The 26,769-nt window shown below is 38.1% G+C and overlaps 1 protein-coding gene across 3 annotated transcripts; it reads right to left on the bottom strand.

The window, feature by feature from the left end:
- EDA2R (ectodysplasin A2 receptor) lies at nt 1–26,769 on the bottom strand. 3 transcript variants are annotated; one of them, XM_032846913.1, is made up of 7 exons: nt 26,683–26,769; nt 6,723–6,901; nt 6,081–6,166; nt 3,386–3,550; nt 2,765–2,766; nt 555–609; nt 1–383 (listed from the first exon to the last, which is right to left on the bottom strand). In XM_032846913.1, exons 1-7 carry the CDS (start codon nt 26,767–26,769, stop codon nt 1–3), a joined length of 957 nt encoding a protein of 318 aa, XP_032702804.1. The 3 variants fall into 3 exon arrangements, with proteins under 3 accessions (XP_032702804.1, XP_032702805.1, XP_032702806.1); XM_032846914.1 differs by lacking the exons at nt 555–609; nt 2,765–2,766; XM_032846915.1 differs by lacking the exons at nt 555–609; nt 2,765–2,766 and having other exon boundaries at nt 1–377.

Here is a 26,769-nt window from a genome sequence, read left to right as displayed (position 1 = left end):
CTAAGGGCTGGAGACTTTAAATGGCATCTTGAACTCCAGTCTGTCTTCAGAGTTTTCAGCTCTGTCCCCCCACAAGTTCTCAGCTCCAGTATAGGAGGATGAACTAGAAAACTTTTGTAGATCAAGCTCTGTGCATTCGATCGGGGTGTGGACCCAGTGGGAGTGGCTCTCTGAGGCACAGGAGGCCATGGTAAAAGACTCCTGTGTGGGGAAGCCACAAGTTGAGCTGCAGTCATCATCCAGGATGGGGTTAAGTGGCTGGGTCTCACGGATGCTTTCACTCAGGGGAGACTCAGGACTGGTCTCCTGTCCAGGTGGCATGGTGAAGAGAGATTCTTCTTCTGCTGCCTCAACAGCCTCAAATTGCAGTGAACCTCCTGCAACTTGAAGCAGAAAGCCACTGGGTCACACAAAGGTAGGAGATCCTTTCAGTAGAGGACCTTGTCTGGTATACAAGATGGGCAGGGCCTGGGTAGTAGTGCTCCCCTTCCCCTCCCTGGAGATCAAAGTACCTAGCACTAGGCTGAGGTAATACAATTGGGAAACACATTTACACTGGGGTATCAAATTGAGGCTACCTAGTGGTGTATCAGGAAAAAGAGTCAATTTCTCCAGAGAATGAGAAATTCTTTGAGGGCAGCAGGACTTTGACCCTTTTTTCCCATGACTTTCATCCCTTAGTGTTATGCCTATGTGTTATGTTATGTCATATGTCAAGAGTCACACTGCAGATGGAACTAAGATTATGGATCTTAAAATAGTGATATTGTCTTGTATTACGCAGGTGGCCCCAATGTCATTATATGTGCTCTTAAAAGCAGAAGAATCAGAGAGAGCATCAGAGAGATGTGACATGAAAAGGACTTGATCCATCATTACTAGTTTTGAAAATGAATAAGGGTCATAAGCCAAACAATGGCTTTATAGAGTCTAGGTGGACTCTAGAAACTAGAAATAGCCCTCAACTGACAGACAGCATGGAAATGGGACCTCATTCCTATAACTGCAAGTAATTGAATTACTCCATCTTTCTGAATGAACAAGGAAATGGATTCTCTCCTCCAGTTTCCTGAAAGGAACACAGTCCTGCAAACAGATTTATTTTGGCCTTGTAAGACCCTAAGTAGAGATCCAGCTAAGTCCACAAAACTTCTGATCCATGGAAATGGTGAGATAATAAATAAGTGTTTTAAGCCATTAAATTTATGTTAATTTGTTATGGCAGTGACAGAAAAGGAGTACATGCTTCACGCATAAGTCTAATACAGCATCAGGTTATAAACTGAGAGTCCATGGGGTGTGTATTTGTTTGACTCTCTGCATTGTGGTTGTTTTATTTATTTGTTTGTTTGTTTATCTATTTATTTATTCATTTAGTCATTCAGTATATATGCATGTATTTTATTACTAGAATTCATCATCAGAGCTTAAAACTAACATACAGAAATTTGGATTTCTGTATTCCTCTGAAAATGCAGAAAATCTCAAAACATTGAACATTCCCCCATTGTAAAATAAAGAGAAAGAAGAAAGAAATAAAGGAAGAAAGGAAGAAAGAGACAAAGAAAGAAGAAGAAAGAAAGAAAGAATGAATGAACGAACGAACCACTTGGAGTTGAGTAGCAGATTCGCCTTTGGGCAAAAAATGAACTAACTCTTTCATTTGCCATAGTCCCTACTCCTCTCTATTATGTAATATATTGGATCTAATTCACACAATGATTCTCCTATATGACTCCAGTATGCATATTAGTCAGTGACTCCTGATAAACACCCTCTCCAAATGAAAATAAATAAATAAATAAATAAATAAATAAATAAATAAATTTAGTTTTATCCTCTTTCTCCTGTGGAGACTCTGAGGGAAATACTTGCCCTCATATCCTCAGGGAAGGCTACTTAATTATTATCTTGAAGACAGGGGAGGAGCAGAGAAGGGTTACCCACTTCTCCTTTCCTGAGGCAAGAGGAGGGACATAAGCAACTCTCAGATGTTGCCTCATCTTCATCTTTCTGGGGTGTGGAGCCCAAATTCTTCACTGCCTATGTTTCAGGCCCATGCCCAGGGACTGGGCAACAGCTCTCTTATTTGAGAAACTGTCTCCAAAGTCAGAAAGGTCCACCCTGAACCACAATTTTCCAAGATCCACCAAATAGTAGAGGAGAAAGAAACAGAGTTTGAGAGGGTTGATAAAGGGATAACAGTATTCCCTTTGCATCTCTGCAGTCCATGAAATGCTAGATTCACCATTGCTTAAGCTAAACCTATATGCTAGGCCTTCTATAGATTACCTGGCATTTCCTAAAACCAAAGTTACCCAAGGAGGTCTATATAAAGAGATCTTCCCACATAGAGAGAAGTTAAAAAAGTGATACTATTTTGGGCCCAGTATCCAGTGGGCTGAGGAGGAATCTGAGCACCAGTATATCTAAGAAACTTTATCCTCCCCATTTCTTACTAAACAAACTCTATTCATTAGTCTGGATTCCTGTTTAGGTGTCTCTGCCTAGCTCTCAGTTCTCTCAATGACATGAAAGCTGCACAGAACCTTAATACTCTGGGCTCTTGTTCTAACCTTTTGCCTATTCCTGGCCAGCCCAGCATCCCATCTCTTCCCATCTTTGCTTTCATTGACCTGGACTTTCTGTCCCACATTTTTGGATAATGGCTAGAGCTGTCTGAAAGCAGATCACAATGGTACTTCTGACTTTATGACCTTCAATTGGCAATTTCCATGGCAATCTCCTATGGGCTGGGTCAGACCTCTTTGGGTGTCAGTATTGTCTGGGGATAAATGTCTGGGTCCACTAGCTCCTCTGGAAACTGGATTCTCAGCTACCACATTTGAGATATAACTATACTGATAACAGTTGCCCAAGACCTCACCCACTTTTATTACAGTCATGTCTCAAAACCAGCCATTCATCTTCTATTCCTGATAAGCTCCAGAATCTATACCTATAAGTAGGAATGAAGAATTGGAAAAGAACTTAGAAACCAACTAATCCAACACCAACTCTCATTTTAAAGATTAGGGATGAAAAGACCCAAAGAAGCTAGACAACGTGTCCAAAGTTGCATAGTAATGCATAGGTTGATTTAGAACCTAGGTATCCACATTTCTTCCCTAAGGGTTTTCTCATGATGTTGTGCTCCTTTATGAACCCCTTTACCTTAATGAATCAAGTTCCATATATTTGCAGGGTTGGCCTCAGTAGTTTCTGAAGTCCCATGCTTTCTATTGCTACCCACAGATAGTCCACCCCTGAGGTTTTTCAGCACTGTAGGGAAGGCCCATTAACTCTCAACCCCAGAAAATTCCTCCCTTCTGTTAATCAGAGCCTTGCTCCTGATTCGTGTGATATGTGAAGTAGCTACCCTTACCATGCTGGCAATGTCTGTTGAAGAACTGCTTGCAGTAGAAGAAGAAGAGCCCCAGGAAGGCCAGGGAAAACACCACAAGCAGACTGCTCATCAGTGCAACAAGTGTGGCCTCCTGAGGGGGCACTGTGGGTATATCTGCCTTCACTAAGCTCAACTGGAAGGCACCTGTGAGATAAGAAAATGGGGGATGTCATTCACCATGGGCAGTTAATAGTCACCCTGACACTGGGCCTGACCTTCTGTAAGTTATTGTCCTCTTCCTAGGACCCCCCCTCAGTTAGGGCTGCTAAGCTGGTTTTAATTCTTCATAGAGAAGGCAAAAATATAAAAAACGAAATAGAAGAACTTGCAAATACTGTTGGTAAAGTATAAGTTAATAAATTATTCAAACACAAACATATTTTATGGTCTTTCCATGTCATATCTAGTTATATAACCTAGAAAACTAGAAACAAATTAAAATGTCCATCAGTAGATACAGCATAAATAAACATGTAATGACATAATATTATTATATAATTTAAAATAAAAGACCTGTATGGATCAATATAAATAATCCAGAAGGGAAAAAGAAAATTGGGGAAAGTGAGGATATAACTTGAAATAATTTATATAAAATATCAAATATGAAATTATGTAACAAAAATACAAGTATTAAAACATGGGTGGAGGGTTTGGCAGAATCATAGTGCTCACCAATTATCCACATGCTTCCCTGTATTTCCTATAGACTTTGTAGTTAGGCCATCAGAGTACTTCTGGCCAATGGACCATGAGTGAAAGCAATGTGTGTCCCTTGCAGACTGAAGTAATTAAGAACCACTATGTTTCTTCCATATCTTCCCTGTTCCATCAACTTAGGAGCCACAGGGTCTAGATGGTATAGTCACAAGATGGAGGAATGTCTTCATATAGTGAAAAATAAACTTTTGTATTAAGTTAAGGGTTTGTTACTATAGCATAGCCTACCAAAAGGATGCATACAATTTTATGACAGAGGTTGCCTCTTGGGGAATAGAGAGAGAATTAAATTCAGAGAGGATCAAAAAGGAAATTCTATAGGGATGCCTGGGTGGCTCAGTCACTTAAGTATCTGCCTTTGGCTCAGGTCACAATCCCAACATCCTCAGGTCACAATCCCAACGTCCCAACTCCCTTCTCAGAGGGGAGTCTGCTTCTCCCTCTCCCTCTGCCCCTCCTTCATGCTCTCTCTCTCTCTCTCTCAGATAAACAAACAAAATCTTTAGAAAAAAATAAATTCTATTAAATCTGTGGAATCTTTGTTCTTTTTAAGAAAACCCTCAGATTGTTTTTCAGAGTCTATAGTCTCTCATGTTTCGCCTCCCCTTCCAATTTTCCTCAACTCCCTTCTCCTCTCTAACTCCCCTTGTCCTCCATGCTATTTGTTATGATCCACAAAAAAGTGAAACCATATGATAATTGACTCTCTCTGCTTGACTTATTTCACTCAGCATAATCTCTTCCAGTCCCGTCCATGTTGCTACAAAAGTTGGGTATTCATCCTTTCTGATGGAGGCATAATACTCCATAGTGTGTGTATATGGACCACATCTTCCTTATCCATTCGTCTGTTGAAGGGCATCTTGGTTCTTTCCACAGTTTGGCGACCGTGGCCATTGCTGCTCTAAACATTGGGGTAGAGATGGCCCTTCTTTTCACTACATCTGTATCTTTGGGGTAAATACCCAGTAGTGCAATGGCAGGGTCATAGAGAAGCTCTATTTTTAATTTCTTGAGGAATCTCCACACTAAGAAAACCTAAAATAAATATGCAAAATGTTAAAATTTATTAATTTTGGATGTTGTGCAATTAACCTTTTTTAAGATTTTATTTCTTTATTTTTGGGAGAGAGAGAGAGAAAGCACGAGCAGAAGGTAGATGCAGAGGGAGAAGTAGACTCCCTGCTGAGCAGAGAGCCTGACATGGGACTCCATCCCAGGACTCCAGGATCATGACCTGAGCCAAAGGCAGATGTTTAACCAACTGAGCCACCCAGGCACCTGCAACTAATGATTTTTATATATATTTTTTCATTCTAAATATTTCTATATACAAATTTTAGAATTGTTTGTTCCAGCACTTTGAAAAATGCCAGTGGTATTTTGATCAAGATAGCATTGAAAGTATAGATTGCTCTGGGCAGCATCTACATATTTGAAATATTTCATAATATAAACATATCAATAATTATAAGGATTGAGTATATCTATCTATTTATCTATCTATCTATATATGATAAATAGAGAAAAATGATAGATAGAAAAATGGATGGTGGTATGGGCATAGACTAGATCCTAGTACTTCATTCAGGCTTCTCTATTCCTAAGCAATAGAGACTCTTTTAAACCTCATATTACATCATCATTATCATCTGTAAGTGTACAAATAGTATAATTTATAAAGTGCTTTCTAAATCTATTAATTCATTAGACCTAGACAGCCATCCCATAAAGGTATGAAGAATGGTGATTATCATGACTTACATTCTTTTCAGATGATGTAAAGAGGGTTATGCAGACACTGCATTACAAAATAAGAATTCAAATCTAACTGCTTCTCTTGCCAATCTGCTCTACGGGAAGGAGTACAAGGGGGTAGGGAAGTCTTTACTACCCTATCTTGCTACCACCCAATGAGTTGGAGGAAAACAGGAGAAGAGAACTGGATACACACACTGAACCTCAGAGGTGGGTGTCTGCTTTGTGCATGGAATGCACTCTTGGTCCTGCAGTCCTCCAATGCGTGTCTTTCGGTAGAACCTATGGTCAGAGCAATAAGGAATGGCAAAGTAATAAAATAAACAATGCATGTAGGCTGGTCCTTACTGAGACCATAAGCAACTTCTAAAAGTCTTGCCGTCCTGGAAGCCGGTACCCACCTCCAACCCTCATGAATGCTCTGCCTCAATATCTGATTCTGAATCAGAGTCCCACATGTTCTACCTCCTCCCTCATTCACCCGACCCAATAGCTAAGAAGCAGAATTAATCTTATAAGAGAGGGGAGCAGTGCTTTGAAATCAATTGCTTCATGATCTCATTTAGGTCTACAGTGAGATTTACCTTGAATCTTGGGCCTTGGCTTAAGCATGCCAGCATGATGAAAAAATTGTTAAGTATTCATCTGTGGCTGACCATGTGCTAGGCACTTCGTAAGGGGATCATGGGAAGACACTGCTTCTCTCTCATGGGACTTTGAGCTCATCATGATATGGACAGTTAGAATATTTCAACTAGACTTTGAGAGGTAAGGATTAAAAAGACCTCCAAGGAATAGAAAAGGTCCAGAAAAATCTTGGTCTCCAGAGCAGGCTCACCTAGGCAGACAGTCTCCACAGACAGCATTAGAGGTAGCTGTGCAGTTGGCCTTCTGGATGCGATTAATGACAGCACAGGTGATGCAAGTCTGACATCTATGGTGGCCCCAGCTGCTTTTGAATCTACGGGGAGGGCAGGCTGTGCAGTATGCATCTCCACCTTCTCCATAGCCACAATCCTGCAGAGAGACAGGTATCACTAACACAGCTCTATAGAAACTTAGAGAGAGGATCAGCTATGGGACAAATGGACATCGTATACAGTAGTGCTTTACAGACTGCAAGTTGCAATACATTTATGAGTCACAAAATCAGTTTACTAGTTTGAGATCAGCATTAAAATTGAAAAACAAAACAAAATAATGATATAAAATATCAGTGTGCATATGCTAATGCTAAATATCAGTCAACATAGGCTAGGTTATAATATGGCATGTGGGAATTTACAGTGCTTGGATAGATAAAATCTGACTTGTATATGCCTCCCTGGATGAGACTAATTGAAAAGCAAAGGAGGAGTGCCCAGAACACCGCATCCTTTGAAGTTTCTTGGCTGAAAATGGCCAAATTCTTACTGAGGCTCAAGGTTCTAATCTAGGGAGTAAATGTTTAAGTTTTGAAGAAAAAAAAAGGCACCTGTTGTGGTCACATACTTCACAGACTCCTTGCCTTCTTGCGCTTATCACACACTGCCCCATATATTAATATCCTGACCATTAAAGTTACACTTTCTTCCTCACTTTGCACTTGCACCTCATATATTGCTAAGATCCCAATAAAAGTGGAGACAAAGCTTGGCAAAAGGTCTTTTGCCACTAGAGAGTCTTGTCCTCAGGCCTCTTCTTTCTCCTACTAAGGTGTCTGGAGAAATCTTTTCATTCGCCATTCTCTGGGTTTGATGGCCAAACCTGACACTGGCAAAAAGTGAATTCCAAATCTCAATGCCTTGAAGGAACAAAAGTTTATTTCTCAATCACCCTATTAGCCTACCAGAGGTCTAGTAGGAGCTATGCTTTACATTATTCTCATTGGGCTACACAAGGTAACAGAGGCTTATCTTTGTGTTGCCATGATTGGAACATCAGGGAAAAGAGAACATTGTGAATTGCCACTGGCTCTTATTTTCTTCCAGAAATGATCCATTTCACTTCGCTCACATGTCTTTGACCACACATACCATCTGACCATTAGTAACTACACAAGTAAAAGAAAGTGCAATTCCACAATGTTCTAGAGGGTAAGGAGTTGGAAATATTTGACAAACAGCTGTAATCACTACCAATACCACAATATCATCTTACAAAACTTTTAGAGATAAAATATATGCAAGTATGTGTTAGAATGTGACAAAAAATGTTTTCCTTACTCTTGGTAATGGTTAAAAAATGTTTGAATGCCAGTGATATAGAGGAGAGATGAGTGATCTAGCTGGTTCTTGCCTTGGGTCTAATATTGACTCAGTGTGACTCTAGCCAGTCCCTCTCTATTTCTAAAGATCAGAAGCCCCAACATTTGAAGAGGCTGAAGTAGATAGTCTCTAAATATTCTTCCAGCTCTGATATTCTAACTCAGGTATAAGGCACCTGCCTGATACATCATATCTCTTTCAAAAATACAACTCTAATTATTAAGGGATATTAACTATTTGCTAGTTATGGCAGAAGTAGGCTGATTGCCAAACTAAGTCTCCATTCTTCCTGAGAATACCATTAGCCAACATTCTCTAACCCCACTGTAGTTAGGTGGATTCATGTACCTAATTTCTAGCTAATGGAATATGGATAAAGTGATGTTTGCCTCCCTTAGGCCTGCCCCCAAGAAAACTGCCTGTTTTTTTCTTTATACTTATTTTATATTTAAAAATGCTTTAATTTTATTTATACTGAGATTTTCTGGAACACAGGAACACCCAGAGAAATGCTGAATTCAATATATTAAAAATGAAAGGACATCAGGAAAATGGAGAAGGTGGCAGCTCCAAGCTTTCATTTCCTCATAGTAACACAGAAAAACAGGCAGAGGGACACTTAGGTGGCTCAGTCAGTTGAGCATTCAGCTCCTTATTTCAGTTCATGTCATTATCTCAAGGTCCCAGGACTGAGCCCAACATCAGGCTCCATGCTCAGCAGAGTGTCTGCCTGAGGGTTCCTCTCCCTCTCCCTCTGCCCCTCCCCTGGCCCGTGTTCTCTCTCTCTCTCCCTTTCTCTCTCTCTCAAATAAATAAATAATTCTTTACAAAAAGTATGCAGATATTGTCACAATAAATATTTCAGGACTCTGGGAAACAAAGGTTTACAGCAATTAAGCAAATGCTGAACCAAGAAAAAGACGACTTGAAAATGAAAGGAAAATTTTATGCCATTTTTGTTTGCCCTTACTACACCCCTCTCCTGAGCAGCACCAGTTCTAAAGTGGAGGCAATCTTAAAGTGGCAACAGCCTGTGTTCTTAGTGGGTGGACTTCATCCCTAGTTCCAGAGTGAATTGAGCAAAACTTATTCAAAATTATTATGTTTGACTGTTCTAACCTGTCTGTTGGCTACCTGAAAGACTGGTACAAAGTGTTCACCTCTGTTTCATTCAATACAGAATTCAGACTGGGAAAGGGGTATGCATTTAAAAAAAAGATTGCAAAGCAAACTAATGAACAACAGATTCCTAGGCAAGAAATGATAAGCAAATAAACACAATAGACATCCTAATCTTGGAAGGGTTAGAAAGACGAAAGAAATGTGGGATAAATGATAAATGTGTTGTGAAATGGAAACATTCAGAAGCACCCATATATATGGGGGAATTTAGAAAGGCACATGCATTCCTAGGGCATGAGAAATGCTTATAAAAGGAGAAGACCCAAAGCTTCCACATCAGGCTGATCCACAGGTTAAGTGCAATTTTGGCTAAGGAATGCTTCAGCACAAACCCAATCTGCAAAGACTGGGAAAGGTGTGTTTTTGTTTATTTTTTGTTTATTTTGCTTAACTTCTAACACTCAAGGAAATCACTATCAAAATATTATTGGGGCATCTGGGTGGCTAAGTCTGCTAAGTTTCTGCCTTCAGCTCAGGTTATGATCTTGGGCTCCTGGAATCCAGCCCTACATAGGGAATCCATGCTCAGCAAGGAGTCTGCTTCTCCCTCTCCCCCTGCCCCTCCTTCCTGTATGCACTCCTTCTTAAATAAATAAATAAATAAATAAATAAATAAATAAATAAAAATATTAACTAACTATGATCTAAATGAATACAGATTACATGACAACATATGGCAAAGAATACAGTGTCTGAAAAAAGAGTTTGGAAAAACACCTAAATAAGTGACCCAATAAGCTTTCAATAAATTCATTAAAAAAAAATAAAATAAATGTGAAGAAGAAAAAAAAACTGGTTAACACCACATTATAATTAAAAAAAAGGTTAGTTTTGAACAAAAAGGTGACAAAGCATATAAAGAAATAGGGATGTATGGTTCATTTAAAGAAACAAATAAAATTGATAGTTTCTGAGGAAGTCCAGACATTGGACTTATTAGACAAAGACTAGAAGACTAAATCTTAAATATATTAAAAAATCATGAAATAAGGAAATTAGAAAGAAGTGTTTAAACAAAATGGTAATATAAAAATTATAAAAAAGAAACCAAACAGAAATCCTGGATCTGAAAATAAACCAATTGGAATAAAAATGCATTATAAGTGTTCAACAGCAGCTCTCAGCAGGTAGAAAAATGAATAAGCAAACTTGAGGACAGTTGAAATTATGAAGTCTGAGGAACAGAAATAAAAAAAGGAATGAAGAGAGTAAACAAAACCTAAGAGACACCAAAAAGTGGAGTAACAAACAATGGGGATTCCCAGAAGGAAAGGAGAGAAATAAACAAGCAGAAACCATATTTGAAGAAATAATGGCTAAAATTTTACGAAATGTGATGAAAGACATTAATAAACACATCTATAATGCTCAATGAACTTTAATAGGAAAATTCAGAGACCCATAATAAGACATATTACACATAAGATATACAGAGCCAAAGACAAAGAAAAAACCTTGACATAACAATAGAGAAACAACTTGTCAAGTACAAGAGATCATATTTTTCCTAAAAAATATGGAGGCTGGAAGGCAATAAGATGACATATTTAAGTATCGAAAGAAAAAGACTACTAACATATTATTCTTTATCCAGGAAAAAAAAATTCTTCAAAAATGAAGGAGAAATTAAAACATTTCTATATAAACAAAAGCTGAGGCAGTTTAATATTAACAGACCTGTACTGCAAGAAATGCTAAAGGGAATTCTTTAGATTAGAATTAAAGGGTGCTGGGGGCTCCTGGGTGGCTCAGTGGGTTAAGCCTCTGTCTTCCACTTAGGTCGTGGTCTCAGGGTCCTGGGATCAAGCCCCGCATTGGGCTCTCTGCTCAGTGGGGAGCCTGCTTCCCTCTCTCTCTCTGCCTGCTTCTCTGCCTACTTGTGATCTCTCTTTCTGTCAAATAAATAAATAAAATTTTTAAGAAAAAAAAATTAAAGGATGCTGGATAGTCGCTTAAAGCCACACAGAGTGATAAATATCTTTGGTAAAGGTAAATACATGAACAAATATAAAAGGCATCATTATTGCATTTTAAGTTTTCCACTCCACCTTTTATTTCCTATACTATTTAAAAGAAAATGCAATAATTATAAATCTATGATATTGGCACATAGTTAAGACAAAAGTGAAGGGCGCCTGGGTAGCTCAGTGGGTTACGCCTCTGCCTTTGGCTCAGGTCATGATCTCAGGGTCCTGGGATCAAGGCCGGCATTGGGCTCTCTGCTCAGTGGGGAGCCTGCTCCCCACCCCCTGCTTGCCTCTCTGCCCACTTGTGATCTCCTTCTCTCTCTGTCAAATAAATAAATAAAATATAAAAAAGTGAAAATAATAACATAAAGAGAAGTGAGACCAAGCTGTATAAATTAGAGGTTTTGTATGCTATTGAAGTTAACTTGGTCTCAATTCAAACTACATTAATTTAGGATGTTAAAGGGAATCTGCATGGTAACAAAAAGAAAGCAACTAAAATATATATAAAAGGAATGAAAAGGAAATTAATAAAACTCATTGCAAAAAAATCAACTAGCAAAAATGGTAATAATGTAGGAAATGAGGGTCAAAAATGGTATAAACCATACATAAGACAAATAAGATGTAAGAAGTACTCCCTTAACAATCTCTCTCTCTCTCTCTGTCTCTCTCTCTTTTAAGTATTTCTCTTACTATCAATGTTCTAAATGCTCCAAAAGCAGAGATTGGCAGACTGGATAAACAACAACAATAACAACAAAAATATACATGCATGACGCACCCATATGCTGCGTACAAGATTCAAAGACACAAATGATTGAAAGTAAAAGGATGAAAAACATATTCCTTACAAATAGTAACAAAAAGAGCCCTGGGGTGTCTGTATTGATGCCATATAAAATAGACCATGAACAACAACAACAACAAATCTATAAGAAACAAAGAAAAGGGGGGAGCAGTTAACATGACAGAGAAGTAGGGGGACCCTGGGCTTTTCCTCATCCCTTGAAGACAGCTGTACTGAAGTCATATCACTTAGAACATCCATTAAATTAACCTGACGAATGGGAGAAGGATATTCATGTTTGGAGAGAGATAACCTGGCAAAGTGCCAAGTGCATGGAAGTGAATTTGAGGAGAGAAAAACTGTGGTGCTGTAGAAAGGAGGGAATGATTTCCATGGAGAGAGAAAAAAGAGAGAAAGAGAGAGGGTTGAAAGAATGTAGCATTAGGTTCACCCAAGAAGAAAACCTCTTTGGACCAAGGACTGGAGAGTGAAGGGTACTGAGTGTTGCAGGATTTTTGCAAATAGTGTATGGAGCTCAAACTCCGAGGTTTTGGAAGAACATGACTTTCACCAGAGTGCAACTATGACATGCACTTCTGGGGAGGAGGGAGCTAGCCTAGGAGCATATAATGTGGTGTAGGAATATCCTGGGTCACACTGGGAGAGAATGTTCCCCTTCTTGGAGTACATTTGGAAGAGGGTATTTTGCTTCTCTAAGGACAAAAGACACTTCAGGTGCCAGCAAAGGGCCTTTCATCAATATGAGACAGAGGCACATGCAGAGGGTGGCTAACCTGGTTGCTGCATTTCATTGTGCTACAGCATAGATTCCATGCACTGCACAGGCAAAGGACTGTTTTTCTGGGACAAAGGACACCAGATACAGCAGGGTGAGGCTCCATGCTAAAGGATGGGGATAGGCCCAAGCAGTGCCAGCTCCTCTAAGATTTGGAGTTTTGAATTCGTCAAGCAGCAAAGATAAAATGCAGGAGAACTGTGGTGTTGGGTGGGCTGAGGGCCCCTGCTACTTTGTAAGGTCTTCCTGACAGGGACAAGAGAGTGGGGTGGAGCCATTTTTCCTCTCAAAAACAACAGAGTCAGGGGCACCTGGGTGACTCAGTGGGTTAAAGCCTCTGCCTTCGGCTCAGGTCATGATCCCAGGGTCCTGGGATCGAGCCCCACATCTGGCTCTCTGCTCCGCAGGGAGCCTGCTTCCTCCTCTCTCTGCCTACCTGTGATCTCTCTCTGTCAAATAAATAAATAAAATCTTTAAAAAAAAAACAGAGTCAGACTTCAGAGTGCAACACAGTGGCCCCAAGAGGAGGTGAGACCGGCTTATACCAAAACCTGCCCCCTGTACCTAGCGAATGCATATGTATTGGGACATGTTTGATTCTGATCCAGTGCATGGGGCCTCTCCCCCAGAAGACCAGCATAGGGAGTACCACGCATGCACAAGGTCTATTGATCATAGGGTGCTTCAAGGTGTCAGCAGCAATTCTGGTGGAAATAGGACCAGGATTTACTTCTTAGTTTTTTCCTATTCTTTAGAATCAGGCTCATAGGGTTTTTTTTTTTTTTTTCCTTCCTTTTCTCTTTGGGGGGGGGGGGGGGTCAGAATTTTTTTTTTTTTTTTTTTTTTTTTTTTTTGGAATCAGGCTTATAGTTTTCTGATTGCTTTTATTTGTTCTTATTCCTATTATTTCTTTTTCTTTTTTTAATCAGATTTTTTTCCCCTTTTTTCCAGGCTTATTTGAAGAAACAAATCCAAATACACCTAGTTAAAGGTCCAAACACTCCCCACCACAAGTAAGGAGGAACTCTACAGGGTTGGACCAGTGGGAAAGAGCAGACAAAACTCAACAACAAAGTACACATAGCATACATGAGAAACACTTCCTAAAGTGTCAGGCCCTGGACAGTGTATGACCCCTTTTTAATATAGCATTACTCTCAGGTGTAGGAAAGATAACACACTTATAAAACACGCAAAAGACAGTAGCTTACCCAAAATGAAAAGATGCAGGAAATTCTCCCTAAAAGAAAGGTGAGGAAGAAATCACAACTAAAGACTTTCTCAAAGCAGATAAAAGCAATATATCTGAACAATAATTTAAAGCAGCAGTCATAAGACTACTAGCTGGACTTGAAAAAGCACAGAAGACACCAGAGAAACCCTTGCTACAGATATAAAAGAATTAAAATTAGGTTGCCATAAAAAATGCTACAACTGAGATGAAAAACTGGATACTGTTCCCAGTATCCAGTCCCAACAAGAACTGAAGAAACAGAAGAGAGATTTGGTGATATACATAGATAAATAAATAGCTAGATGAAATTATGGAAAATAATGAAGCTGAAAATAAGAGGGAAAGAAAATTACTAGATCATGCATGTAGCCTTGGGGAACTCAGTGAGTCCATAAAGGAACATAATATCCATATCATAGGAACCCCAGAAGAAGAAGAGAAGAGAAAAATGGACATAAAGTTTATTTGACACAAATTATAACTGAGAACTTCCCAAATCTGGGGAAGGAAATATGCATTCAAATCTAAGAAGCATAGAGAACTTACCTCAAAATCAATAAAAGCAAGTCAACACCAAGACATAGCACAGTGAAACTTGTAAAATACAAGGGTAAAAGAGAATTATGAAAGCAGCTAGGGAAAGGATTTTTTTAAATTATTTGTTGTGTTAGCTAACATATATTACATCTTTATTACTTGATGTCATGAGAAAAAAAAATGTCCTTAACCTACAAGTGTAGACACATAAGGTAGCAGTGGACCTGTCTCTTGAAACTTGGCAGGCCAGAAGGGAGTGGAAGGAAATATTCAACATGCTACAAGGAAAAATATGCAGCAAAGAATTTTTTATCCAGCAAGTCTGTCATTCAATATAGAAGAAGAGATATAGTTTCTCAGATAAGTAAAAGCTAAATAAGTTCATGAACACTAAACCAGTTCTGCAATAAATATTAAAGGGGACCATTAGACTGAGAAAGAGAGACCAAAAGCAACACAGTCTAGACAGAAATGGAGACATTACAGGTAATATACTGGCACTAAGCTCATATTTGTCAATAATTACTCTGAATGCAAATGGAATAAATACTCCAAAGGGCATAAGGTATAAGAATGAATTAAAACAAAAACAAAAATAAAATCCTCAAGACCCATTGATATGCCACATACCAGAGACTCATTTTAGACACAAAGACACCTCCAGTTTGAAAGTGAGGGGGTAGAGAATCATTTATCATGCTAATGAACATCAAAAGAAAGCTGGAGTAGCCATACTCATACCAGACAAACTAGATTTTCAAACAAACACCATAATGAGAGATGAAAAAGGGCACTATATTATAGTAAAGGGGTCCATTCAGCAAGAACATCCAACAGTTTTAAATATTTATGCTGCTAACTTGAGAACAGCCAAATATATAAATCAATTAATAAAAAAAATAACTTGAAGAAACTGATTGATAATGATACAGTAATAGTAGGGGACTTTACCACTTTACTCACATCAATGGATAGATCATCTATGCAGAAGATCAACAAGGAAACAAGGGCCTTGAATGATACACTGAACCAGATGGACTTAACAGATAGATTCAGAGCATTTCATCTGAAAGCAGCAGGATATACACTCTTTTTGAGTGTGCACGGAATATTCTCCAGAATAGAACAATTACAAGGTCACAAATTAGGCTTAAACCTCTACAAAAAGACTGAGATCATACTACACATATTTTCAGACCAGAATGCTATGAAATTTGAAGTCAACCACAAGAAAATATTTGGAACAACCACAAATACATGGAGGTTAAAGATCACCCCGCTAAAGAACAAGTGGGTTAACAAGGAAATTAAAGAAGAATTTTTTAAAAAACCATGAAAGCAACGGAAAATGAAAACACGACATTTCAGAACCTCAGGGATGCAGCAAAGGCAGTCCTAATTGGGGAGTATATGGCAATACAGGCCCTTCTCAAGAAGCAAGAAAAGTCTCAAATATGCAGTGTAACATTACACCTAAAGGAGTTGGAAAAGGAATAGCAAATAAAGCCTAATGCCAGCAGGAGAAGGGAAATAATAAAGATTAGAACAGAAATCAATGATATACAAAACCATAAAATAGTAGAGTGGACCAAGAAAACTAGGAGCTGCTTCTTTGAAAGAATTAACAAGACTGATAAACCTCTAGCCAGACTTATCAAAATGAAAAGACAAAGGATTGAAATAAATAAAAGCATGAATGAAAGAGGAGACATCACAAACAATGCCACAAAAATACAAACAATTATAAGAGAATATTATTACCAGTTGTATGTGAAAAAATTACACAATCTGGAAGAAATCAATAAATTCTTAGAAACATATAAACTACAAAAACTGAATGAGGAAGAAATAGAAAATCTGAACAGACACATAAAAGAAATTGAATAAAAAAAAAAATCTTCCAACAAAGGAGAGTCCAGGGCCTGATGGCTTCCAAGGGGGAACCTTAACAAGCCCTTAAAGAAGAGTTAATATCTATTCTTCTCAACTTGTCCCAAAAAATCAAAATGGAAGGAAAATTCCAAACTTATTCTATGAAGCCTGCATTACCTTGGTCCCCAAACCAAAGACTCCACTAAAAAGAAGAATTATAGACAATTATCCCTGATAAAACTTGATGCAAAAATTCTCAATGAGATGCTAGCTAATGGAATCCAAGAGTATATTAAAAGGAATATTCACCAAGACAAAAGGTATTTACCCTTGTCCCTATTGTTCAACATAGTACAAGAAGTCCTAGCAACAACATTCAGACAAAAAAAAAAAAAAAGTATTCAAATTGGCAAAAAAGAATTCAAACTCTCTCTCTTCACATATGACATGATACTTTATCTGGAAAACCCAAAACACTCCATCCCCAAATTACTAGAACTCATATAGCCATTCAGTAATGTGGCAGGATACAAAATCAATGCACAGAAATCATTTCCTTTCTTATACACTAACAATGAAACTGTAGAAAGGGAAATTAGAGAATTGATTCCATTGACAACAGCACCAAAAGCCATAAGATAGCTTAGAATAAACCCAAACAAAGAGGTAAATGATCTATACTCAAGGAAGTATAGAACACTCATGAAAGAAATTGAAGAAGACACCAAAAGATGGGAAAAAAATTCCACGCTCATAGATCAGAAGAAAAAACATTGTTAAAATGTCTATGCTGCCCAGAGCAATATATACTTTCACCATCATCCCAATCAAAATACCAATGGCATTTTTCAAAGTGTTGGAAAAAAACAATCTAAAATTTCTATGGAACCAGAAATGACCCCGAATCACCAAGGAAATGTTGAGAAAGAAAAACAAAGCTGGTGGCATCATATTGCCTGATTTCAAGCTTAATTACAATGTTGTGATCACCAAAGTAGCATGGTACTGGCACAAAAACAGACACATAGACTAATGTAACAGAGTAGAGAGCACAGATATGGACCCTCAACTGTATGGTCAAATAATCTTCAACAAAGCAGAAAAAAATATCCAGTGGAAAAAATACAGTCTCTTCAATAAATGGTGCTGGTAAATTGGACAGCTATGTACAGAAGAATGAAACTTGACCATTCTCTTACACCATACACACAGATAAACTCAAAATGGATGAAAGACCTCAATGTGAGACAGGAATCCATCAAAATCCTAGAGGAGAACATAGGCAGTAATCTCTTCAACATCAGCCACAGCAACTTCTTTCAAGACACATCTCCAAAGACAAAAGAAAAAAAAAGTGAAAATGAACTTCTGGGACTTCATCAAGATCGAAAGCTTCTACAGAGCAAAGGAAACAGTTATCAAAACAAAGAAGCAACTTATGGAATGGGAGAAGATATTTGCAAATGAAACTACACACAAAGGTCTGATATCCAAGATCTATAAAGAACTTCTTAAACTCAACACCCATAAAACAAGTAAGTCAAAATATGGGCAGAAGACATGAGCAGACACTTCTCCAATGAAGACATACAAATGGCTAACAGACACATGAAGAAATGTCCTTCATCATTGGCCACCAAGGAAATTCAAGTCAAAACTACATTGCAATAACACCTCACACTAGTTAGAATGGCAAAGATTAACAAGGCAGGAAATAACAAATGTTGGAGAGGCTGTGGAGAAAGGGAACCCTCTTACACTACTGGTGGGAATGAAAGTTGGTGCAGCCACTTTGGGAAACAGTGTGGAGATTCCTCAAAAATTACAAATAGAGCTACCCTATGACCCAGCAATTGCACTACTGGGTATTAACCCCACAGATACATGTGTAGTGAAAAGAAGGGCCACATGTACCCCAATACTTATAGCAGCAAAGTCCATAATAGCCAAACTGTGGAAAGCACCAAGATGCCCTTCAACAGATGAATGGATAAAGATGTGGTCCATATATACAGTGGAACATTACTCACTGATCAGAAATGATGAATACCCAATTTTTGCATCAACATGGATGGGACTGGAGGAGATTATGCTAAGTGAAATAAGCCAAGCAGAGAAATACAAACTGTATTATTATAAGGTTTCCTTACTTAAGGAACATAAAGAATAGTATGGAAGACATTATGAGAAGGAAGGGAAAAATGAAGGGGGGATAGAATCGGAGGGGGAGACAAACCATGAGAGACTGTGGTCTCCATGGAACAAACAGGGTTTCAGAGGAGAAGGTGGGGTGGGGGTATGTTGGCCCAGTGATGGGTATTAAAGAGGGCACCTATTGCATGGAGCACTGGGTGTTATATATAAACAATGAATCTTGGAACACTACGTCAGAAACTAATGACAAACTGTATGGTGACTAACATAACATAATGATAATAATTAAAAGGATAGATGGTCTTTATTCCAGGATGGCAGGGTTATTCAATATCCCCTAAAAATCAAAGCGATACACCACATCAATATAAGAAAGAATAGCAACCAAATGATCCTCTCAATAGATGCAGAACATGCATTTGACAAAATACAGCATCCTTTCTTGATAAAAACCCTCCACAAAGTAGGGGTGGAGGCAACATAGCTCAACATCATAAAAGCCATATACAAAAGGAAAAACTGAGAGCTTTTCCTATAAGGTCAGGAACAATACAGGGACATCCGCTCCCACCACTGCTGGTTGACATAGTACTGGAAGTCCTATCCTCTGCAATCAGCAACTTAAACGAATAAAATGCATCTAAACCATCAAAGAAACCAAAATTGCTCTCTTCAAGATGACAAGATATTCTATGTAGAAAACCCAAAAGACTCCACCAAAATTTTGCTAGAACTGATACAGGAATTTAGCAAAGTTGCCAGATATAAAATCAATGCACAGAGGTGTGTTGCATTTCTATACCAATAATGAAGCAACAGAAAGAGAAATCAAGGAATTGATCCCATTTACATTTGTACCAAAACCCATAGGATACCTAGGGATAAACCCAGCCAAAGAGGTAAAAGACTGTAGTCTGAAAACTATAGAACACATATGAAAAAAATTGAGGTAGAAACAAAGAAATGGAAAGCATTTCATGACCATGGATTGGAAGAACAAATATTCTTAAAATGCCCATACTTCCCAAAGCAATCTACAAATTCTATGCAATCCCTATCAAAATAACATTAGCATTTTTCACAGAGCTAGAACATGAATCCTAAAATTTGTATAGAACCAGAAAGGATTCTGAATAGTCAAAATAATCTTTTAAAAAAAGAAAACCAATGTGGGAGACATTACAATTCTTGACTTCAAACTGTATTACAAAGCTGTAATGAACAAGAGAGTATGTTTCCTTTGCTTTTGGAGACATATTTTGAAAGAAGTTGCTGTGGCCTCCTCTAGGATTCTGATGGATTCCTGCCTCACATTGAGGTCTTCTATCCATTTTGAGTTTATCTTTGTGTATGGTGTAAGAGAGTGGTCGAGTTTCATTCTCTACACATAGCTGTCCAATTTTCCCAGCACCATTTATTGAAGAGAATTTTTTCCACTGTATATTTTTCTTGCTTTATCGAAGATTATTTGACTATAGAGTTGAAGGTCTATATCTGGGCTGTCTGCTCTTTTCCACTGGGCTATGTGTTGTCTGTATTTATGCCAGTACCATGCTGTCTTGGTGATCACAGCTTTGTAGTAAAGCTTGAAATCAGGTAACGTAATGCCCCTCAGTTTTGTTTTTCTTTTTCAACATTTCCTTAGCAATTCGGGGTCTCTTCTGATTCCATACAAATTTTAGGATTGTTTGCTCCAGCTCTTTGAAAAATACTGGTGGAATTTTGATCGGAATGGCAATAAAGCATAGATTGCTCTAGGCAGTAGAGACATTTTAACAATGCTTATTCTTCCAATCCAAGAGCATGGAATAGTCTTCCATCTTTTTGTGTCTTCTTCAATTACTTTCATGAGTGTCCTGTAGTTCCTCAAGTACAGATCCTTTACCTCTTCGGTTAGGTTTATTCCCAGGTATCTTATGGTTCTTGGTGCTATAGTAAATGGAATTAATTCTCTAATTTGCCTTTCTGTATTTTCATTGTTAGTGTATAAGAAAACCACTGATTTCTGTACATTGACTATGCATCCTGCCACATTACTGAATTGCTGTATGAGTTCTAGTAGTTTGGGGGTGGAGTCTCTCGGGTTTTCCATATAAAGTATCATGTCATCTGCAAAGAGAGAAAGTTTGACTTCTTCCTTGCCAATTTGGATATCTTTTATTTCTCTTTGTTGTCTGATTGCTGTTGCTAGGACTTCTAATACTATGTTGAACAAGAGTGGTGAGAGTGGGCATCCTTGTCGTGTTCCTATGTCAAAGGGAAGGCTGTCAGCCTTTTTCCATTGAGGATGATATTTGCTGTGGATTTTTCATAGATAGATCTCATGAAGTTGAGGAACGCTCCCTCTATCCCTATACTTTGAAGCATTTTAATCAGGAACAGATGCTGGATTTTGTCAAACGCTTTTTTTTTTTCGTCAATTAAGAGGATCATGTGATTCTTCTCTCTTTTCTTATTGATTTGTTCTATCACATTGATTGTTATGCAAATGTTGAACCACCATTGCAATCCATGGATAAATCCCACCTGGTCCTGGTGGATAATCGTTTTAATGTACTGTTGGATCCTATTAGCTATGATCTTGTTGAGAATCTTAGCATCCATATTCATCAGGGATATTGGTCTGAAATTCTCCTTTTCTGGTGGGGTCTTTACCTGGTTTGGGTATCAGGGTAATGCTGGCTTCATAAAACGAGTCTGGAAGATTTCCTTCTGCTTCAATTTTTTTAAAGAGTTTCAGGAGAATAGGTATTATTTCTTCTTTGAAAGTTTGGTAGAATTCCCCAGGGAATCTGTCAGGTCTCAGGCTTCTGTTTTATGGGAGGTTTTTTGTTCACTGCTTCAATCTAGTTACTAGATATTGGTCTGTTGAGGTTGTGAATTTCTTCCTGGTTTAGTTTTGGAAGTTTATAGTTTTCCAGGAATGCATCCATTTCTTCTCAATTGCTTAACTTATTGGCATGTAACTGTTGATAATAATTTCTGATGATTGTTTCTATTTCCTCAGTTTTAGTTGTGATCTCCCCCTTTTCAATCATAACTTTATTAGTTTGGATCTTCTTTCTTTTCTTTTGGATTAGTTTGGTCAATGGTTTCTCGATCTTATTGATTCTTTGAAAAAAAAAAAACAGCTTCTAGTTTCATTGATGCATTCTACTGTATCTCCTGTTTCTATCTCATCAATCTCTGCTCTAATCTTGATTATTTCCCTTCTTGTGTGTGGAGTTGGCTTAATTTGTTGTTGATTCTCCAGTTCTTTAAGGTGTAAAGACAGCTGGTGTATTCTGGATTTTTCCATTTTTTTGAGGGAGGCTTGGATGGCTATGTATTTCCCCCTTAGGACCACCTTTGCTGTATCCCATAGGTTTTGAACTGAAGTGTTTTCATTCTCATTGGTTTCCATGAATTGTTTAAGTTCTTCTTTGATTTCCTGGTTGATGCAAGCATTCTTAAGCAAGGTGGTCTTTAGCTTCCAGGTGTTTGAATTCCTTCCATACTTTTCCTTGTGGTTGAGCTCCAGCTTCAAAGCATTGGGATCCGAGAATATGCAGGGAATAATCTCAGTCTTTTGATATCGGTTGAGCCCTGATGGTGACCCAGTATGTGGTCTATTCTGGAGAAGGTTCCTTGTGCACTCGAGAAGAATGAGCATTCTGTTGTTTTAGGGTGGAATGTTCTGTATATATCTATGAGGTCCATCTGGTCCCATGTGTCTCTCAATGCTCTTGTTTCTTTACTGATTTTCTGCTTGGATGATCTATTACTGATAGTGGGGTGTTGAGATCTCCTACTATTAATGAATGTACTCATATCAATATGACTCTTTATCTTGATTAACAGTTTTCTTATGTAATTGGCTGCTCCCATATTGGGGGCATAAAAATTTACAAATTGTTAGATCTTTTTTTTTTCATTTCCACCATTTATTGAGTGATTATGAGTATGTTAGCGGTTTTATACTTTTCATCTTATTTAATTCTCACCACAGGATGGGGCATTATTATTCCACATTTCAAAATGAGGAAAGTGAGGCCCAGAAAGGTTAACATCTAAAATACATAAAGACCTCATATAACTCAATCGCAAGATTTTTTTTCCTTTTTTAATTTATTTTCAGTGTAACAGTATTCATTGTTTTTGCACCACACCCAGTGCTCCATGCAATCTGTGCCCTCTCCAATACCCACCACCTGGTTCCCCCAACCTCCCACCCCCCACCCCTTCAAAACCCTCAGATTGTTTTTCAGAGTCCATAGTCTCTCATGGTTCGCCTCCCCTTCCAATTTCCCTCAACTCCCTTCTCCTCCATCTCCCCTTGTCCTCCATGCTATTTGTTATGCTCCACAAATAAGTGAAACCTATGATAATTGACTCTCTCTGCTTGACTTATTTCACTCAGCATAATCTCTTCCAGTCCCATCCATGTTGCTACAACAGTTGGGTATTCATCCTTTCTGATGGAGGCATAATACTCCATAGTGTATATGGGCCACATCTTCCTTATCCATTCGTCCGTTGAAGGGCTTCTTGGTTCTTTCCACAGTTTGGTGACCGTGGCCATTGCTGCTATAAACATTCGGGTACAGATGGCCCTTCTTTTCACTACTTCTGTATCTTTGGGGTAAATACCCAGTAGTGCAATTGCAGGGTCATAGGAAAGCTCTATTTTTAATTTCTTGAGGAATCTCCACACTGTTCTCCAAAGTGGCTGCACCAACTTGCATTCCCACCAGCAGTGTAAGAGGGTTCCCCTTTCTCCACATCCCCTCCAACACATGTTGTTTCCTGTCTTGCTAATTTTGGCCATTCTAACTGGTGTAAGGTGGTATCTCAATGTGGTTTTAACATTAATCTCCCTGATGGCTAGTGATGATGAACAATTTTTCATGTGTCTGATAGCCAACAAATTGTTAGATCTTCTTGGTGGATAGTCCCCTTAACAATTATGTAGTGTCAGGGTGCCTGGGTGGCTCAGTGGGTTAAGTCTCTGCCTTTTGCCCAGGTCAGGGTCTCAGGGTCCTGGGATCAGGCCCCACAGTGGGCTCTCTGCATAGCGAGGAGCCTGCTTCCCCCTCTCCCTCTGCCTGCCTCTCTGCCTACCTGTCATCTCTCTGTCAAGTAAATAAATAAAATCTTAAAAAAGAATTATGTAGTGTCCTTCTGTATCTCTGACTAGTCTTTAGTTTAAAATCTAATTTATCTGATATGAGAATCCAGCTAGCACAATTCTTACATAAATTTTGATACTGATAGTGTTATAAATGTATGTATTTATTATAGATAAAATATTAATTTATAAAACATAAAATGACATGCAACCCAAAATCACAATCATAATGGGCTTATCCTAGAAATGTAAGGTATTTCAATATTTAGAATTTATTGATATATACAAACAAATTAACATGTTAAGGGGAGAATAGATGAAATTGTCAACAAATGTTGATAAAATGTGACAATATTTGAAACCATTTCTGATTTTTAAAAATCTTATATATTATATAAAAGATTTTAAAAACACTCCATATGCTGCCCTATTGTCTGTCTACTGATGTGCCTTAATCTAGTAAGTAATAAACAGAGAAAGTCAATTAACATATGGTTTCACTTGTGGAACTTAAGGAATAACATGGAGGACATTAGGAGAAGGAAAGGAAAAGGGAAGGGGGGAATCGGAGGGGGAGATGAATCACAATACTGTGGACTCTGAGAAACAAACTAAGGATTTTAGAGAGGAGAGGGATGGGGGGGTTGGATGAGTCTAGTGGTGGGCATTAAGGAGGGTACATATTACATGGAGCACTGGGTGTTATATGTAAACAATGGATCTTGTTTACATATAACAAAAAACTAATGGTGTATTGTATGGTGCCTAATATAACACAATAAAAAAAGAAACAATAAACAATGAAGAGTAAAACAATCCGAAATAGTTCACAAAATTGAAAATGCAAATAGATAAAAAACTCAAAAAAAAATTTCCCATCAAATAGAAAAAAAGGTAAGATAATATAAAGTTCTCATAATTTAGTAATTTTAAATTACAAAGGAAGGTATAAAATTAATAGATGATAGAAACATGCATTGTTCTTGTGTGGTTTGGCTTTTGGGATATAAGAAATCCATGCCCTACTGAAAATAATTATAATTGTAATGGACATTAGTAAAATAAATTCAGAAGTGTTATCTGCTAATATATTTCAAGAATTTCTAAACAGTGTACATAAATTTTCATAGTAATAACACTTTTAGAAATATGTCCTGAGGAAATACTGTTGATTTTCTGTAAAGATTTATTTATAGTAATGTTTACAATCCATATGAGTAAATTTTAAAACTAAATATACGTAACTGTAAAAACAAGGCTGTGTCAGATGATGTTAGCTGCTTATCTAAATGTTATTGCCCTTTTTCTTATTTATTAATAGCACATTGATTTCATTCTCAGTTGCAAGGTAACCAGTCTCAAGAACTGATTCTTGGTTGGCCTTAGTTAATCTTGGTAATCCCATTACCACTTGCCAGGTATTCATTTCCTAGCCTTTCTTGCAGTTTAGAGATACAACATCAAATTTGCACCCATAAGATAAAAGGAGAAATCTACTCTGAGGAGCTTCTAGGAAAATAATTCTTCCCTAATAAAAGTCAAGCTACTTTGTCCCTGCCCCTTCTTCCTGACTTTGACTGTGCTGTGAAGATGTGATGCTTCGAGTTATGGCAAAAGAGGACACAAGCATGAAGACAAAACAAGATACTGAAGATGAAGAATAAAAAGAGCCTGGGTCCCTGAAAGCATTGTTGATCTGCTCAACCAAACATAGTCTCCTGACCTCTAGACTTCATTACATAAATAAATGTGTTTAGCATTCAAGTTACTGTTGCTTTATGTTACTTTTAACTTAGCACATCCTAATTGAGTCAGAGATAAACTAATTCCCTCATAACAAAGCTGAGACTCAAACCCTTGTTTATCTGGCTCATGTTTATTTTTACTGAGCCATTTTGACTTTGGGAAAGTCATGCATCCTCTCTGAGTCTTAATTTCCTAATCTAAAATGGGGTTCTTAATACCTCCTTGGTGGGACTTAGAGCCAAATTAGACAATGCACATGAAAGTCCTTTACAAGGTACAGACTGCTATACAAGTACAATCTGTTTATATATAAAGCTTTTGCAGGAACACAACATTGCATCTCGTTTGTTTTCTCTGAGCTTTCTAGTGGTGTTGAAATACACAAATGTACATTTCATCATGGGTCATGTTTTAAGAGTTTGGTAACAGCAGTTTGATCGATAGACTAATTTTTCTACCTTGAAGAAGATGTGAAATAGAGAGATAGGAAGGTGGGCTAAATAACTGTATTTTATTTTATTTATAAGATCATGTCGCTTTTCTAATCAAAACCCTCCAAAGGGTACCTGGTGTAGCTAGGGAAAAAATGAAAATTTCTCATCATAGATTTTAAGACTCCACATGGTTTGGCCCAGACCTTCCTCTACAACCTCATTGTGTACCACACTCTATTTCACTTTATATCAGCTGCACTAACCTTCTTCTTTTTCCTTGTATATAACTAGTTCATTCCCACCTTGGGATTCTGTACTAGCTATATTCTGTCCCCAGAAGACACCTCCTTAGAGAGGCTTTCCTCTGCTACCTGATCTGAAGTAACTTTGTATCAGATCAGACCTGACATCTGGCTCCTGAATCCCAAGAGGGTGGGCCCTAATTTAGTTGACAGATTTCCCTAATGCTAAACAGTCTTCTTAGGCCTCTGCATTCCATATTTGCTCTTGATATATGCCATTATCTCGTGGAATCCTCCCCTGACCCTGATCTTGTCAAGTGGACTTTTTGTTGGCACTGTCACTGCTATTATCATAATCTTTGGATTCCATGTTTTGTCTGCTAAACTGGATTAGCCACAGGTTAATGACTCTCTTAATCGTGGACCCACTCAGTAGTGAGGCTGAGTCCTAGAATATGACAGAAGTAAGTATCCTGATCAGAGGTACTTACCTTAGAGAGTTCTTGTCCAGGTCCACACAGTTGGCAGGTGACACACTGTCTCCATTGGTCCCAGTACTCATTTTCTTGGCAATCCAT

The sequence above is a fragment of the Lontra canadensis genome, unplaced genomic scaffold (assembly GCF_010015895.1).
Source record: "Lontra canadensis isolate GAN:19392208 unplaced genomic scaffold, GSC_riverotter_1.0 scaffold183, whole genome shotgun sequence".
NCBI classification, from domain to species: domain Eukaryota; kingdom Metazoa; phylum Chordata; class Mammalia; order Carnivora; family Mustelidae; genus Lontra; species Lontra canadensis.
Note: the sequence above shows the minus strand (reverse complement) of the source record. Positions and strands in the feature narration are given on the sequence as shown.

Coding starts and splice junctions, on each gene's coding strand:
- EDA2R (XM_032846913.1), bottom strand. CDS start 26,769: ATGGATTGCCAAGAAAATGAGTACTGGGACCAATGGAGACAGTGTGTC. Junction 3,551..6,080: donor ACCCACCTCTGAGGTTCAGT/GTGTGTATCCAG, acceptor CTTATCTCACAG/GTGCCTTCCAGTTGAGCTTA. Junction 384..554: donor CCTCAATTTGATACCCCAGT/GTAAATGTGTTT, acceptor TTCTGCTTCAAG/TTGCAGGAGGTTCACTGCAA.